Source organism: Neolamprologus multifasciatus, chromosome 14 (assembly GCF_963576455.1).
Source record: "Neolamprologus multifasciatus chromosome 14, fNeoMul1.2, whole genome shotgun sequence".
Taxonomy (NCBI): domain Eukaryota; kingdom Metazoa; phylum Chordata; class Actinopteri; order Cichliformes; family Cichlidae; genus Neolamprologus; species Neolamprologus multifasciatus.
In genome coordinates, this window is record NC_140452.1 from 19,198,773 (window position 1) to 19,215,069 (window position 16,297).

Genomic DNA, 16,297 nt, shown 5'->3' on the forward strand with positions numbered 1-16,297 from the left:
CATTACAACGATGGTCAAAGATGGGGTGGTAGTGGTATAACCTTCTAAGGTGGGCGTGGCAGCATCCAGTGACAGCTGGTCCTGTCGTGAACACATGTGACCGCAGTCGGCCTCGCCCACTGAGCGCAGGAGCAGTACCACACTGGCCGAGCAACCCATAATCCAGAGCTGGAGACTCCAAGTCCAGCCTGTCCTGATTCCGTCTGGCAGTGTGAGCGTCACCTGAACTGAGGCACAGCAGTTTGCCCTGAACAGCTCAGTTCAGCCCCTGGTCCAGCCAGTGCTGCTGCACTCGGTTCAAGCCCAATGTAGTAACTAAAGCTCCATCCTAAACTCCCTGTGCCCGTCCCAGCTTTCCTCTCCAATTTCACTTCTCCCAGTCCTGCTTTGCCAGTTTTGTTTTCGCTGAACTGCTCTGCTCCGGTGTCCTGCTCCTAATGCTGCTGAGCTAACACACTGGCAGCTTTACATGTCTCTCCCTCTCTCTTTCCCTCTTCTAATAGACACACACACACCGACTGCAGCTGTGCATGGTTCAGCCCAGCCGAGCTCATCGAACAAATCAGAGTCAGCAATAGGAGTCAGCTGACCAGAACCAGCTGCAATACACACAGACTCCTGCACACACAAACCTACATCTTTTTTTCCTGATTTTCATTCTGCTGCTATGTCCTTCCCCATTTGTCTCCCAATTACACCAGTCCTTTTCAAGTCAGAGCTCTACTGGCTCAGTTTGTGTTATTGCGGTTTATGAGCTAAGCCACAGATATGCTATCCTACATTCTGGTTGATTAGGTAAAATAAACTGTTGCTTTTTTTTTTAAAAAGAAAGAGCATAGTGATTGTGATGTGTAAGCATTTGTTTTCTGCAGTACATCCTGCATAATGCTCCAAATTGGAGGCTGGCAGAGAGTGAGGCTCAGTGGAGAGAGTTGTGGAGTTGTGAGAGAGGCTATTGAATGAAAAGTGGATGGAAAGTGGAAAGTGGGTGGTTTTACGGGCAAAGTCTGCAGAGGGCTGCAGAGAACAGATGAGAACTTCCATTAACTTTAGCACATAGGTAGGTATTGGGACACCAAGCGAAGTATTCCACATAAAAAAATCTATTAAATTACTTTTAGCTGTCTCTGAGTGCCAGTGACGATCACTTTTGCCATTTTTTTTCATGTCGCCAAAACATCTGGTCTTGCTTTATTGTTCATGTTCCATTTTCACAGTGTTTGGCTTAACTGAAAGAAACAAAAAATGTGTATTCACAGAACAAAATGGTTTTCATATGTTTTACAGCAATTTGAAATTCTTACTATTATAAAATCGTCTTTCTTTTTCTTGCCAGTTGAACTTGCTGAACCAGAAGCAGACCAAAATATAGATTTTAGGAAACTATGCCTGTAACTATTGTCAGTGTTTGTTTGTGTTTGGTTTACTGTTCTCTGCCATTTTTGTCAGTTATTATCACTATAAAAGTGACATACATATTTTACTAAGGAAAAATGGAGCTGAGCTGGGTCAAAGTACCACTAGCTGAGAGGCTGAGATAGACAAGAATCAATCAAACAAAAAACAAAAAAATAAGGAACAGCACTGTTTTAGCAGATGAGAAACATATCTACTGTGATATCGCGCAATCGTGTGCAAAATCTTATCTTTATGATCGTCGCCCCATTTTGTTTTAGAAGAATGACATCATGAGACTCGCTGGATCTTTCTGAGAAACTGAGAAAACCGCATGCTCATAAGAAAGTGATATGCCAGTCACCAAAAATACAACCTAAAGCATGACCTCCATCACTGTCTAGTTTATGGCGACTGGGACCACAAGTTACACAATTAATATTCATGCGTGAAATTAATTATTATGTATAAAGTCTCCAGGATGTCACCTTCCGCCCACAGAAATTGGTAAGTGGCTGAGAAAATGGATGGATGGACAATTAACCATCCATTTTCTCTTAGACCCTGAACTAATGTTTGAGACCATTATCTCATTAGGAATGTGTTTACAGGGGTCAGTAAGCAAATGAACAGCAGGGTCGTTTTCTCATAGATTTTTATAAAACCAGACTTGTTTTTATAGACAGAAGAGTTGCCCTTGAATACACCTACAGTATTCACTTTTTAGACTATACAGTCAGCCTAAAGCACCTTCTATTCACTTCTAAATATAAAGCACTAAATAAATCATAATAGCAAATAGTTGCTCATTAGGAGAGAAGGCAGACTTGAAAAAGTCATTTTCCATGATGGGCGGATTAGTGGTTAGCAAAGTCTCCATGTTACACAGCTATCTTGCCTCAATGCAAGAAAGTTGCCGAGTTTGAATCCACGGTCTGCTGAGGCCCTTGCATGTTCTCCATCTTTCTGCGTGGGTTTTCTCTCTGTGCTTTGGCTTCCTCCCACAGTCCAAAAACAGGTATGGCGTTGCGTACATTAATTAGGCATTGTAATTCGATTTCCTGTCTTTATTAGCCCTGCAACAGAGTGGAGACCAGAGTATACTCTCTGAACAGGTTCTAGCCCTCCCTATGACCCTGAATTGGACAAATTGATGGATGGCTAGAATATTCCACTATAATATAACTAATCAGCTCAAAATGCTGCATATTTCAAGCACTACAATAGGTAGAACAGAAACGTGGGTCACATGGGACATTATTTTACACATTCTATCTTCACTATATAATAACTGGGTGTGTGTATGTATAAGCCCATCAGGAGAATTCTAACCAGGAGACACATAATCTACAGGTTCAGGCATTTGCACACTCCTAGTTCCCTGCAGAGTGTAGGCGGTAACCATGGTGATGTTGTTAAGTCATGATTAAGGTCATTAATGACCGTGGCAGAGTGGCAGAAAAATCACACCCCCCACCCACATAAATGCTAATTATTATAATGCTTTACATAGCTAAATATAACACACAACGGACACCACAAAACACAAACACAAAAACAGACGCATAGATTCTTGCACGTACGGAATTGCAATTCCCCTCCCACACAGTGTACAAATATTAACATGCCCCACTCAGTAAGAGATGACAGTGCATATGACCAGTACAATGTACTATGTGGAGAGAAACATTAACCGCACCCACCACCGCCGCCTCTCTGCTTCCAAATCCCCTGCCTCTCACTGAAGGATATTCAGATGAACATGCCTTATAGCAGCGCAGCTATTACACACAGAACCACAGAGATGAGCTTTGTTTGTATGCCAGGCCTCCACAATGGTCCTGTCATGAAAATATGCCCACACAGCCATGCCCTCTAGTTGACAGAAAAGTCTCCGTGTTACACAGCTATCTTGATCTTGTACTCTCATTTACTCCTTCCACACACTTTCAAACTGTTTCCAAATATTACACTGGCTTCTGTAAGTACAGTTCTACTAAAAGGAGCAATTGCATGCCTACATTAACAAGTACTTCAGAACTATCCTCTAAAGAGTCTAAGTAGATGTTTTTGATATTTTTAAATAATGACATGTTATATTTACTGAAATTTCTTTTGGATAACAAGGTGATTAAAAATATCAAAATGATTAAAAACTTTTTTGTAATATTTATCTCCCACGCTTTGACAAAACCCATGCTATAAGAAGCATGTAACACTAGGAGAAATGAAGCGTGTTGGTTTGAGACTATGATGTCTTTTATTATTTAATCTTGCACATCTGAACAGAGTCATGCTTTATCGGTGTTTCACTTCACTTTCTGTCTTAAAGGAGAAGGAGAGATGATTTAACTTGGAAATTAAATGCTATTTTTGACGGCAGCTTTAGGAGAAATAACAGAAGTTATACAGACACTATTTGGAGCAGCATAATTTTTGGGGATTTCCAAGTAAAAACTTTTAACCTTTTATAACAAGTGGTATTGGAATATTCTGGCTTACTAACCTGCTCAATCAGAAATGGTGCCCTTCCATTTTTATCTTTGCGATATGTCTTTAAGTATGTCTGACTGTATGTGTGCTTACATATGCTTTTGTAGGGTTATATGTGACTGGGGTTATGTTTTGTGCAAGTTTGAACTTTTATAATAGATGACATCACCGGGGTGTGCAGGGCAGTGTGCTGCCATTTTTCTGTGGAGTTAATGTTTCCCAGCTGTAGAGCCTCAGTCTCTATAACCCCTCTGCAGATTTGTTACTCTGCTAAACAACACTAGAAGTGACAAAGCAACAGTTTTGCAGAAGGTTTAATGACAGTGTGCATGCTGCAAACACACAGAGGTAAACTATTTTAGCAAAAGACAAACATAAGCCATTTTACAGACTTCAAATACCTCAGCCAACTAGGCCAAGTAGGAAACCACAGTCCATTAAAACTCCTGCACACTGCCTTGTAAGCAGTTAGCTCTGCTATAGTTAGGTTCCCTGTAGAGCTGGAGGCTGACTCATAGCAGCCGTGTTTGATGTGGTGCAGAACTCTAAAGAGTTTAGTTGGGAAAACACTAACCTGTTCCCATGGATACCACAACAGGAAGAATACTGTCAATCAAAGGCACTTGGCTCTCAACAGACTATAGCTTTGCCCCTGGCACTCCTAGTGCAACTAGAGCAACACAGGGTCAACCTCATTGTTGCTTAAACTACCCTCCTCGTCTCACACAGCAAGCACATGTGCAGGGTTTCACTTGTGACATTCAAAGACGTGAGTAGCTGAAGTAGGATAGTCAGGAGAGGAATTCTTAAGGCTCCAAGCCCCCAGATAAATATGATGGGATCAGTTTCTTAGGAGTTTGTCAGGGGGATAATTTAAGGAGCATTTTTTTCTGCACACATATGTTTCTGCAACATTTGTTCAGGTGACTTGTGGTAGTTCTTTAACAGGAGCTTGCAGCAGAGAGGTGCTAAGGGGAGATAAAGCAAAGAAAATGTTTGCAGTTTCAGGTGTCACTGTGTAGTACTTTTACTAACGCTAATCACATGATATCACTTGTGATAGTGCTTTTCATCCTGATGTTCTGTTCTCAGTAAAACCTCAGAGCTCGAGTGTGTCACCGCAGCACACCATCACAACACAAACAGGAAGACACACGAGATCTAAAGTGAGAAACTGTTTTTTCGACAGTGTTTTAGGCGGCTGCAGAAATGTACAGTTTATCCCCAGTTTGCAGCAGCTGCGGCCAAACAATACCTGAAAAGAATGCATTCTTAACAAAGCTGTAAGACCATCTCAATGATGTAGATTTCCTTTCTGCCACCTCGCCCTGTGCAATCTACAGGGTAAAGTGATTCATGTGATGAACATAGTGCCCTACTGCAAAACTGCAAAACTGCATCACAGCTCTCATTTGTGAATGTGCCTGTGCAGAATTATTGATCAAAGAGGAAAATACTGCGGACTCTTTCACAGATTCTGTCTGCCTCTGCACTGAGCTGGGTGAGGTTACAGGAAGCACTGACTTCAGAGCTACAACACACTGCCAATGCCATCTAGTGCTGATGACTCAATACAGCAGCCTGTGTGGCTGACGAGGAAATGCCTGTCCCCACACCCCCGTGCTGCTGTTGGTTGCCCTAGTCTATAAGAAATGACCTCCAGGAGGCGCTCTGTGCCAGAGCAACTATCTGGTCCTCTGGCAGCTGGTTTGTTTAGAAAAGGAAGCTATTAAAATGTCTTAAACTGAGAACTAAACTCCTGAGGCAGGAGGGATGTTTGGGGGAGGGGACAAAAGAGCAGATGAGATGGAGAATATGAAAGAGAGACGGCTAGTGAGGAGCAGCTGCCAGAAAATGAGCTGCATTGTTAAAAATGACAACTATTTTCTTAGTAGCCAATTATCTTACCCTGGGAAGAACGCTTCAACCCTTTGCATAGTATACATGTAGACATTTGCATATATAGGTGTGGCATTTGAACCATCACCTTTACAACAGTGAATAATAAAAGAAATAGAACCTGACAGTGTGAAATTAGAGATAAGAACTCATCAGGGGTGTAATTATGTATAACATTATTAAGTGAAAGGGAAAGCTTAAAGCTGCCTGCAAAGATTGAACTTTTAAAATATACTTTCTGTTTATTGCGTTTATAGAGTTATATGAAATATAACAAGATGTCACTCACATAAAAAAACTACCATCAAGTTATTAAGCCACCAGATGCTGATATTCCTCTTCTTGTAATTAGTTCTTCATGTTAGTATCGACACTTGTGTTAGCTGTGCGAAATAATTCTCCCTTAAAGCTTCTACTTGCGATACTTGTAGCATCTTATTGTCTCCTTATCTACTCTGTAAATCTGTTTTTTTAGCTGGCACTTATTGGAGCTAATGGTAATAAAACTAGAAGGTCAAAACAGCATACACCTGTCCTCCACCCTGGTTCATGCTCACATGCATGCGCTCATTCCCACATTTGAAAACATGCATCATAAGACGAATAAGAGACATATAATTAGGCAGTCATGCAGGCGGAGCGTCAGACAGACACACAGCTATACTGTCACACAGCTTGTGTCTCATTAATTCAATCTCCCACGTGGCATTTCTCTCTACGTCTCCCCGCTGTTCTCTCCTTCCCCCCTTCCCTGTCTTGTCTGGCCACAGCAGTCAAGCGTGAACAGCTGAGGTCCCCAGCTTCCTATGCGCTCAGCAATAAATATTTGTGATAATGCACATTGATCTGGATGAAGCGGGAAGGCTTTTTATACTTTGTTCTGTTCTGCCCCCCCCCCCCCCCCCCCCATACTTTACAGTATGTTTCAATTCTGCTTTGTTAGTTCATGTTTATAAATGTAGATAGCAGAAGCTCATACAGCAAGCGAGGCTTAAGGTAATGTGACTTAGAAAAAAAAAAAGACCAGCCCCTTTAAATTGTGCTTCTCCATCCAACAGAGAGAACATTAATCACGAACAGAGATGAGCCTTCGCTGCTGAGAGGGGAGGGTTTGCCAATATTAATCTGTTCATCAAAACTTGATATTACTGGAGAGAGTGCTACAGCAACATAATGAATTCCACTCTGCCACAGTAGTCATAGTTGTTCCTCTGTGATCCTATCTGGACCATTTACACAGCTGTTTGGCCTCTCCTATTTCCTGTCCAGGTGAGGGAATCTCCAACCAACGAGACACTTTAATGATTTCTTGAGGCTAGCCAAATTAAACCCTGAAGTACCCCCAAATCCGAACTCTACTCCCATTGCAGCCTGGCCCACTGACACTAGGAAACCGTAACTATTCCTTGAGCAATTATCCCTAATGATTTCTGTTTCCTGTAACTCTGGTAGCTTGAAAAATGTGTCCTTACTCTGAACTTGCCATATTCATCCTAAATCGGGCCCAAGCTAATATTTACTTTTACGCAGCCATGCCAGAGACACATACCAGCACAATGGATAGTGTGATAATAAGCTACTGGGGACATAGACAGAAAAATAATATCAGCTTCATTCTAGGCTAATCAGTGAAAAATCATCATAACACCTCATATCAACTCCCAGTCTAAATCTTCACTGTTCTAGAAAAGCCCATGTGATTGCCTGAATTGCAATAAATCATTCAGTAAGAACGCCTGCATATGACACCTACACAAAGCCTACATGTAACCTCTGTATAACCTCTAAACCAGCGCTAACAGTCTTCCAGATGCCCACTCAGCTCTGCTCCCTTTCCCCAAGGTCCCAGTTTAGAATAAGGACGCAGCTGTTCTTAAGACTTTTCCTCATGCGTTTTTTTTATATGTGCTATCCTCCCTTACCTTTTCCTCTTTCCCTCTTCTCCCACCTCCTAAAAACTCAAAATACCTCTTCTGTCTCTCACTCTGCCCCAAGCTTTTCTTTTCCTATTTCTTTTGCAGATTCCCTCTTTGGCTCTTTGGCTGACATTTAAGCCACATAAAATTGATGTGTCTTGTATTCACAGAGAAAGATGCAGAGTTAAGGCACAAACTATTAGGGAGAGCAAATGCACAGTAAACCAGTAAATCCAAAACAGAAAACGAAAAGCTAATATCAGCAATTACCAAAAACCAAAAAAAACCCAAAAACAAGAGACTGACTACTGAGATTTTGCAGACACGTTACCTCTAACCACGTGACATTAACTTGTTGGTTATTTTGGACATATGAAAATCATGGTAATAATGAAGCATCAAGTGAATAAGGGTCTCCAGCAGTTGTCTGATAGCCACCAGTCCCTGAGTGGTTGCAAGTGGCTGCTGCAGGTTGATGGCAGTTGCTGGGAAAATGACTGCTGAAGACCTAGGAGTCCAGATTCTACAACCCTGGAAGGTTTTTGGTGCATCTGATTTCACTCAGCAAGAGTCAGCAACTTCCAGGAACCGCTGCCAACCAGTCAGGTTTCCCCTAGCAACCAGTGGCTGTATCATGATGGAACACTCTTGAACATGTGACGTCATCTGACAAACCACACTATACCATAACAAGCTATTTATTATTTTTCTTTCACTTCGATTACAGTACAGCCAACTCACAAATATAGTTCAGTTTAGGAAGCAGAAATACCAACATGACGTAATGTAACCTTAACAAGGTTCATTTTTGAAAAAATATCTAGTGACAAAGATAACAATGGTAACAAGACAGTAAACCTTTTCAACCTTTTTAAAAACTCCCAACAAAAAATCCCAACAATTAAAAAAAAAAAAATCCAACCCAGTAGATGAATATTTCAATAGTGTATTCTGTAAACTCTAATCAGCTGTGGAAACTACAAGCCATGGTTCATGGGAGTGAAAAATTCCTGCTACTTTCCAAAGTGTGAAGCAATTTATTTTAAAGATAAAACTTTGTTGGACTTTTTTTTTAAATGATTGTCCGTTTATTCACCAAAAAAAAGTAGCTTTATAACAGATTCCTAATTTGATTAAATGCAGCTTAATGCTGCTTACAATCCATTATAAACTGGCATTAAAAACTCCATTTAAGTCCGTTTGTGTGTATGCGTGAATTTATGTTGGTATCTATTTTGCTGTCAAATGGTGTAAACAGTAAGGTGGGATTATTGCTGGGCACAACCAGAGTAAATAGGAAGAAAAAACACCTGAAAGATTCAAACATCTTGCAAAAACATGTTTGTTTGTTAGTTTACAGATTTTAAGAATGTCCTCTCCAGCTGGTGGCAGCTAAAATATTATTCCATCCTGCCAATTTGTTGCTTAATTAGATCACTCCTGGGGTGTCTCCATCTTACCCCCTCCAATCGTTGAAAAGAGTTAACGAGGAAAAGCCCAGATCACATATCAGCGCCTCAGAGTGCAAGTAAGTATGCAGATACAAGAGGGCGAAGGCAGCAGAACATGGGAGTCGAAGGGTAGCAGACGTTGCATATTCAGGCCTCCTACTCTGGAATGCAACATGAAGGAGAGAGACAACACTGCAATTCACTCACAGAGAGTTACTGAACTATTCTTAGAGCAGTATGTGAAGTGGACCCCCAACACCATCACCACCACATGACCCCCACCGTGAGGACTGTGACCATACACTGGACAGACAGGAGCTGAGTGTCTTACTGAGGTGCGGGGCAGGATGGTGAGGCTAAACCAAGAGCTTTAGAAAAAGAGAGAATAAAAGTTGAGCTCCAGTGAGGCAAAGCCTGGTCGGCCAAGTCTAAATAGAGCAGTTCACTGGCTGTGAAGCCTTTCCAAAGAGCCTATTGTAAACGCACACTGGCACAATGCACGGAGCCCCGGGGACCTCTCTCGCTCTCTGTCACTCCTCCTCTCATGTGACCTCTCGCAAACACTGACATACAGGCAGGCACATACTTTCTCTCTGCCCACTTTTCCTACCTAGACTAAACAGACGTTTTTTTCTTCTAATACAATTCAAGAACTGACAGTCTGAAACTACAAGGCTACATGTATGACATAAAAAAAGAAAAAAAATTTCCTGTGCTCACAGCCAGCAAACACTCACACTGCTGAGATCAATGTGCAGCGCATCATGCAGTTCAAACAGTGGGTGAATTCAGTAGAAGTCAGTGTCAGCAGTGACAGGCTCAGATATTTTCTCTTTGCTTTCATTCCTCTGTCCTTGCTGAATGAGTCATTGAGAATATCAGAGCTGACACACACCATGGCCTGGCAGTGCACGTTCCTACTGTCATTTGCCAAACGAGACTGAGTCGTCTCCAGCCATAGCCATCTCTCAGTCATAACAAATGTCAAAGAGCTATTCATCCTCTCTAATCCCTTATACATACAACATATACACTACTGTTCAAAGGTTTATAGTCAACTTCCCAGGTTGTTGAAAGAAAAGTACATTTGTAATCATTCATTTGAATTTTTTTATCATCCAGTGGTGCAGTACTTTAGCTAATGCAAGTTAATCACATTTCCTGTTACAATTTTGCTGATTAAAAAAGCTAAACAAATCAGCTAAGTATGTGTAGCATCGGCCTTTATAGCGTCAAAGTGGGTAAAAAAAGGGGTGACTTGTCTGTGGACAACTGAGCCAAATACATTATAGTCTAGTTTGAGAAACAGAAGCGGTACAGGTCCTCACCTGGAAACCTCATTGAACGGTATCCCGCCAAAACAGCAGCCTAAATATCAACAGTTAAGAAGCAACAGAAGGAAAATGGCCTTCTAAGAAGAGACGAAAAAGCTTAATCTGAGACTGGCCAATGGAAGAAAAAGATTAGGGCTAGTAACAAAATACAGTCAATGGACAAAGTAAGACTGAAAAATACATATATGCAGAGAAATTTAAATTTGAGGTTTCTGGATCAAAAAGGCAAACTTGCTGAAAATGATGCTGAATGAGTGCCTGAAGCTGTCTTTTAAGGATGGTGGTAAAGAGGGTAATTTTTGGACAGGATGAAAGGAATCTTGAACAAGCAAAGCTTCTGCTGCATTTTGCGAGGCAAAGCCATACCCTGTGGAAGCTGTTGAAACCACTTTCCTCCTAAAGCAGGACAACGACCCAAATCACAGCTCCAAAACTGAGCTTCTGATTATTTGGTATCTAGGAAGTGCCCATCAAACTAATCAGAAAAAAGCTGTGGGAGGTGCTTCAAGAAGTCTAGAATACCTTAAAAGTCACAGTCAGTCTTTAAGTGACTGCGATTGCTGCAAATTTACAACGTTTGAGGGGAAAAATTCTTTTTCAAATATCATTGTTTGTAAACATGAAAATATTTACACATTACGTCCTGACATCTTTGAGAACTAGAGGGACACCCAACTATTCACTTTGAGCAAGCATTTAGTGACAAGTGACAAAACGTTATCTTAAACAGAAAGGCATGTCGGCAAGGAGGCTCAAAGAGGGCAACAATCTGCATTTACCTCTGACTCAACATAACAATTTTCAACCAAAGGGCAAAGTAATCCACAGAGACTTGGGGAAAGGAGTGAGGGCGTCAGGAATTTTAGACAATTAGGGAATTTAAGTGTATAAGAAAAGCCAGAGCAAAAGAAAAGCTAGATGGAGAGGAAAGAGTTACAAATAAATGAGCTAAGTAGTAAAGGAGAAAGGGATGCTACACGGGTTGAAAAGAACAAATATATGTAAAAACTGTAAAATAATATAAACCTATGTGAACACTCAGGTATAGATTTCTTAGCTCGAGCTGTAAATAACTAAGAAATGCTACAGTATGAAGTGTGCAAAGGCACAAAACGCAGAGTGTCAGTGAAACGAGCATGCGGAACATCCTGTTTCACATTACCAGACACTCTGACACTTTCACAACCTCTGACACTTGCTATGCTATGCATGCAAACTGGGACTGAGATCAGCATTGTTGATGTACTAAAACATGGTCTAACCTTGCAAAAAAAAACAAGTGTGCACGCAAAATAAATTTTCTCTTACCACCAAGCCTATGCTGTTGAGTCAGAATCATTCAAAGTTAATAGACAAGTGCTTAATAGCTGCAGTCTGACACACCTCCATTTCTCTCATGGATACAAGTTTACATTGAATTGTGTAGCTAAAAACACAGGAAAGTTGCACATAGAGTTGCCAAAAACCAGGAAACCATATGACTGAAGCAACTGAAACACGGTGTCCACAATGGAATCCAGAAAGGGCACATCCTTCCAAAGTATTTCCTTTAGAGTGATTATAATTTTAAAAAATTAAAGACAAAACAGTGAAGGTTGAGGTTACAACTGCCAAGGTGGTGAATGTTGCATCCTACGAGACTCAGACTGGTTCAAGTAAAAGAAAAGAAAAGTATTAGTATTGAAGTGTCTTGATGCATGCTCAATCATCCAGGTAAGCAGATCCCAAAAAGTTGATTCTGTTCATCTGGATGTTGCGTTTTCAGTGGGAGAAACGTTTCGTCACTCATCCAAGTGACTTCTTCACCTTGGGTAAAATTGAGTGAAAAGAAGGTGCTGCAACAGAAACCTCCTAGTAATTGCTTTGGTTGCTAGCAGATTAGTTGCCTCTAATTATTCATATTAATCTGCAAACACTTGCTAACTACTCGGCAAGCCTGTGTGGCTGGGAGTTTTTTCACTTGACCCTACATTATTACAGGGTTGTCACCATTATACAACAAGTTAACATCACATTGCTAGCAGGCACATATCTGCAAAACCTCGACAGTATCTTAAACGACCCTCAGGCTTTGCCTCTGTAAAAACTTTGCTGATGAGTTTATGGGCAAATTTTGGACATTGTGGGAAATCAAGATTATTTGTACTATGTTCATTGGCTAATGGCTCTTCAGATCCTGTTTCTTCACATCCTCTTTCAAACACCATGCTGATGACGGGGATAACACAATTAGGATTTCAAAACAGTTCAGAAACGACTGCATGACATCACAGAAGTGACGCCCATCTTTCATACCATCCGTTGCCATGATCACTACAGAGTACAAAATGTCTTTATATTCTGTCATGTGCCTCTATATTAGTCAAGCATGAGAAGTCTGAGCAGTTAATATTTTCAAACTAAAAAATGATAGTAATTGCAGACAGTTTTATTTCATGTCACATGAAAATATTCAAAGCAGCATATGTTTTAACTTGTATAGAGTGCCCTTTTAAAATGACAGAATAAATAAAAAGTCTTAATACGCTCCACTCCAGCAGCACGGTTATTACTACAGATTTATTTCCATGGTGTGTGTCTCCTAAGCATGATTAATGTTATACACTGCCATCTATTAATGTTAATTTCGCTGTAATTGGGGTTTGCCTTAGGAGATCATTTTGCAAACACGGTCATTCACCCAGATGTATCTTGTTTTCCTAACAGTTTCCAGGTAACGGCCCTGTGCTCATTAAAAATGTGGCATTTGCTTCGTGAAATTTCATCACTGATTTCACTGACCCACTTCTCTGCTTTTTTTGACCATGTTTAATATTCTAATTCATAAAGGCTGTTGGGCCGATCTCAACCATAAATCCAGATAATCATTATGTAAAGTCTTACTTTAATGGTTCCATTACAAAGTCGAGAGCCAAAAGCTCCCCTCTTGATTGTTCTTGTTGGAAGAGTATCTTTTCTCATGCTGCCTTTTACATATATATAAATATATATATATACATATATATATATATATATATATATATAGGGATGGGTACCGGTATCGGGTGCCATGATGGCACCGGTTCTGACATAAACGGTAGTAACCAGACCGAAAAGCAGCGCACATTTCGGTGCTTTTTTTTCCTGAGATGTGATACACTTTAGATTCTAGCCAATCATTTTACGTTTCCGAGGATAGTAGGCGGATCCAGGTACATACGTTCTTTTAGAGCAGAGCTACAGATTAAAAATGCCCAAGGTGAAGCGGCTGTACTTCACAGCATAATATGCAAACTCAGCAGCCTGCAACAAGTGCTTTAAGCTGATACTGTGATACTGTCAAAGGAGGTAACACCTCAAATCCGATGAAACACCTGGTGACGTTTCATGCCAGTGTAGCAGAAATGATGTCGGATGATGATGGCAGCAGCAGCCGTTCTTCTCTGCGTGAGTAGTTTAATGTTGTTCGTGTGTAATTTACGTTGAGTAGGCTAACCACGTTATTAAATTAATGCATGTAAGGTGAACTAGCAACATGCAGCTGTCTTCTTGTTTGATGGCAGATACTCCCTTCACCCTGGCCAAAAAGGCTAAAATGACCAAAGAAAAAGTGGAAAACAGTTAAACATGAGAGGTTTTTGGACAAAGTTTGTGCTTTTTCCATTGATTAAGCACTGCTTCCAGCCAAGAGTGATACCATATATGCCCTATAGCTGCAGAAAAGGCTAACATTGTCATCTTTTTACAAAAAAACAGCTGAACATGAGAGGTTTTTGGACCAATTTTGTGTTCTCCATTTTTTAAGCACCGAATAACTATTGGCAGGCAAGGAAATGTTATCTCTGCTGATTTGTAAAGCAGCTTTATGTCAGAGTCAGTGGGAATAAAGGCAGCAGCGCAGCACTTCTACCTTCTGCTGTGAAGTGTGCAGAACCTTCCTCACAAACTCTAACAGTTGCACTAATATCCAATGGGGTGGGGGTGGGTGAGGGAGTGCTATACTTCTGCATTCAAACAACTCAAAGAGCCTAATACAACTCAAAGATGCAACTATGCCAATACTAAGACACCATAAAATGAGAAAACACTGCAACTTAAAAGTACTAAACGTAATATTAAACACATATACATGCAAACTCATGGATGGAGTGTTTATGAGACAGTAGAGTCTAGAGTCTGAGTGCCAACTCTTTTGGGAGCGATGGCAGAGATCCTGTTCTCTTCCTCTTCCTACCCATCCTCCCTCATTTTCTGTTCTCGTCACGGTCTGGCTCTCTAAAATGACTGATGATTTCTGAGCCAATTATGGGCTTAATTCCACCCGTGTCCTTGTAATACCTTTCCCTGTCCAGCTGTAATAAGAGACGTGATAGATCTCCTTCACATTATACATGTAGTGCATCTTCAAACTTTTCCAAAATAAGAAAAAAAAAGGTAATAAAAAAAACGGGTGGGTGCTCAGAGGAGGCAGTTATAGAAACAATTAAAAGAATTGGTCCTGAATGTAGCGAGCAGCAACATAAATTAATAAATGTGGCAGCTTGTAGATGTAGACGAGAGGGCGTGGGAAGAAAAGCGTGATAGATGAGATGAAGTAAGATATGCTAGAAAGAAGAAAAAAAATTGAGCTGTGCGAGTGATAAGGAGCACTTCCTGTTAGAATTCCTTGCTAACTGACTTTTCTCTGTATCAAAAAGTATAGAGATGGGAGGGTAATTGCTGGTTTTGTAACCAGTTCCTTTCCTCTGCAACATTTGACTTTGACATGAGACATGAGTCAAATTTATAAGCTGCCAGAAATTATTAAGTGCAACACGGGCAACAAGCAGTGTACCATACTGTGGTGAAGATTAAAAACCATGCCTGCATCAGATATAAAGCAGTTAAACACCTTTACCATATATATATATATATATATATATATATATATATATATATATATATATATATATATATATATATATATATATATGCACAACTTTTATTCAGCCTAAATGGCAGCCTGGTTGCTCAGAACACCCACAAGTACCACACTGATAGCTGCAACACATGTATGCTAATGAACAGGCAGGTCGCGACTCACACACAATGCACTGCAGGCGGTTGGCATGATGTGTCATGAAGAAAAAAAATGGAGGCAAACTGACAGCATGTCCCCCCAACCACGATATACGCTTGCAACATGTTACTGGGAAACATCTTCTCAGAATTCTGCCTCACAAACAAATGAGCATGCCACGCTGTCTGACACGTTTTAGCCCGAGATAAAACACGAACACGCATGCAGAACATGAGCCTAGCACAGAAGGTAGATAAAAAAGGATAATGTCTATAGAGATTATTACAAAAACTAATTTACAGTAAGAGGAGTTTGATAAGTGAAGAAAGAGGGAATGAAGAAAGAAAAAAAAGACTTGAATGGGAGGTCGAAGAAATATGGACAATGTTCCTAAGATTCCAAAATAATTAAAAATTCAGGGTCACAAAACTATAGGAAGAAAAAGCATGGGAATTTTACCCAAGGCCTGAGACTATGTCGCGAGTCTGACGAGGAATTTGTTTCGGGCATTTAATAGAAGCAGTAAAAAAGCAGTTTAAATGCCTAAAAAATATTTGGATCTCATTTGAATGACTTTTGTTTTTCAGATCTTCAGGTAACTCCAAGACAGTCCGGAGTGCCTGTATAGTGGTGACAATACAACCAACGTAATTATCTACTTCTATGAAATTAACAATAACCGATCCATCGATTCCTTTTTTTTGTCAAAAGTAGCAACAGATTGTTTTGACTTGGCTTTTGTTTTGTTATGAATTATATTCAAAATCCTTG

The 16,297-nt window shown here is 40.5% G+C and overlaps 1 protein-coding gene across 8 annotated transcripts in view; it reads right to left on the reverse strand.

The window, feature by feature from the left end:
- dock10 (dedicator of cytokinesis 10) overlaps positions 1–16,297 on the reverse strand; it is a 64,778-nt gene that overhangs the window by 44,102 nt on the left and 4,379 nt on the right. For 5 of the 8 annotated variants that reach the window (XM_085183930.1, XM_085183935.1, XM_085183933.1 and 2 more), the window contains exon 1: positions 1–13,477. The exons of 1 other annotated variant lie outside the window; for it this stretch is intronic. In XM_085183930.1, the coding sequence (XP_085040056.1) occupies positions 1–159 (159 nt within the window). In that variant the 5' untranslated portion in view covers positions 160–13,477. Of the gene's footprint in view, positions 13,478–16,297 lie in introns of those variants that run through there. 2 more of the 8 variants (XM_085183934.1, XM_085183929.1) reach the window with 1 other exon arrangement.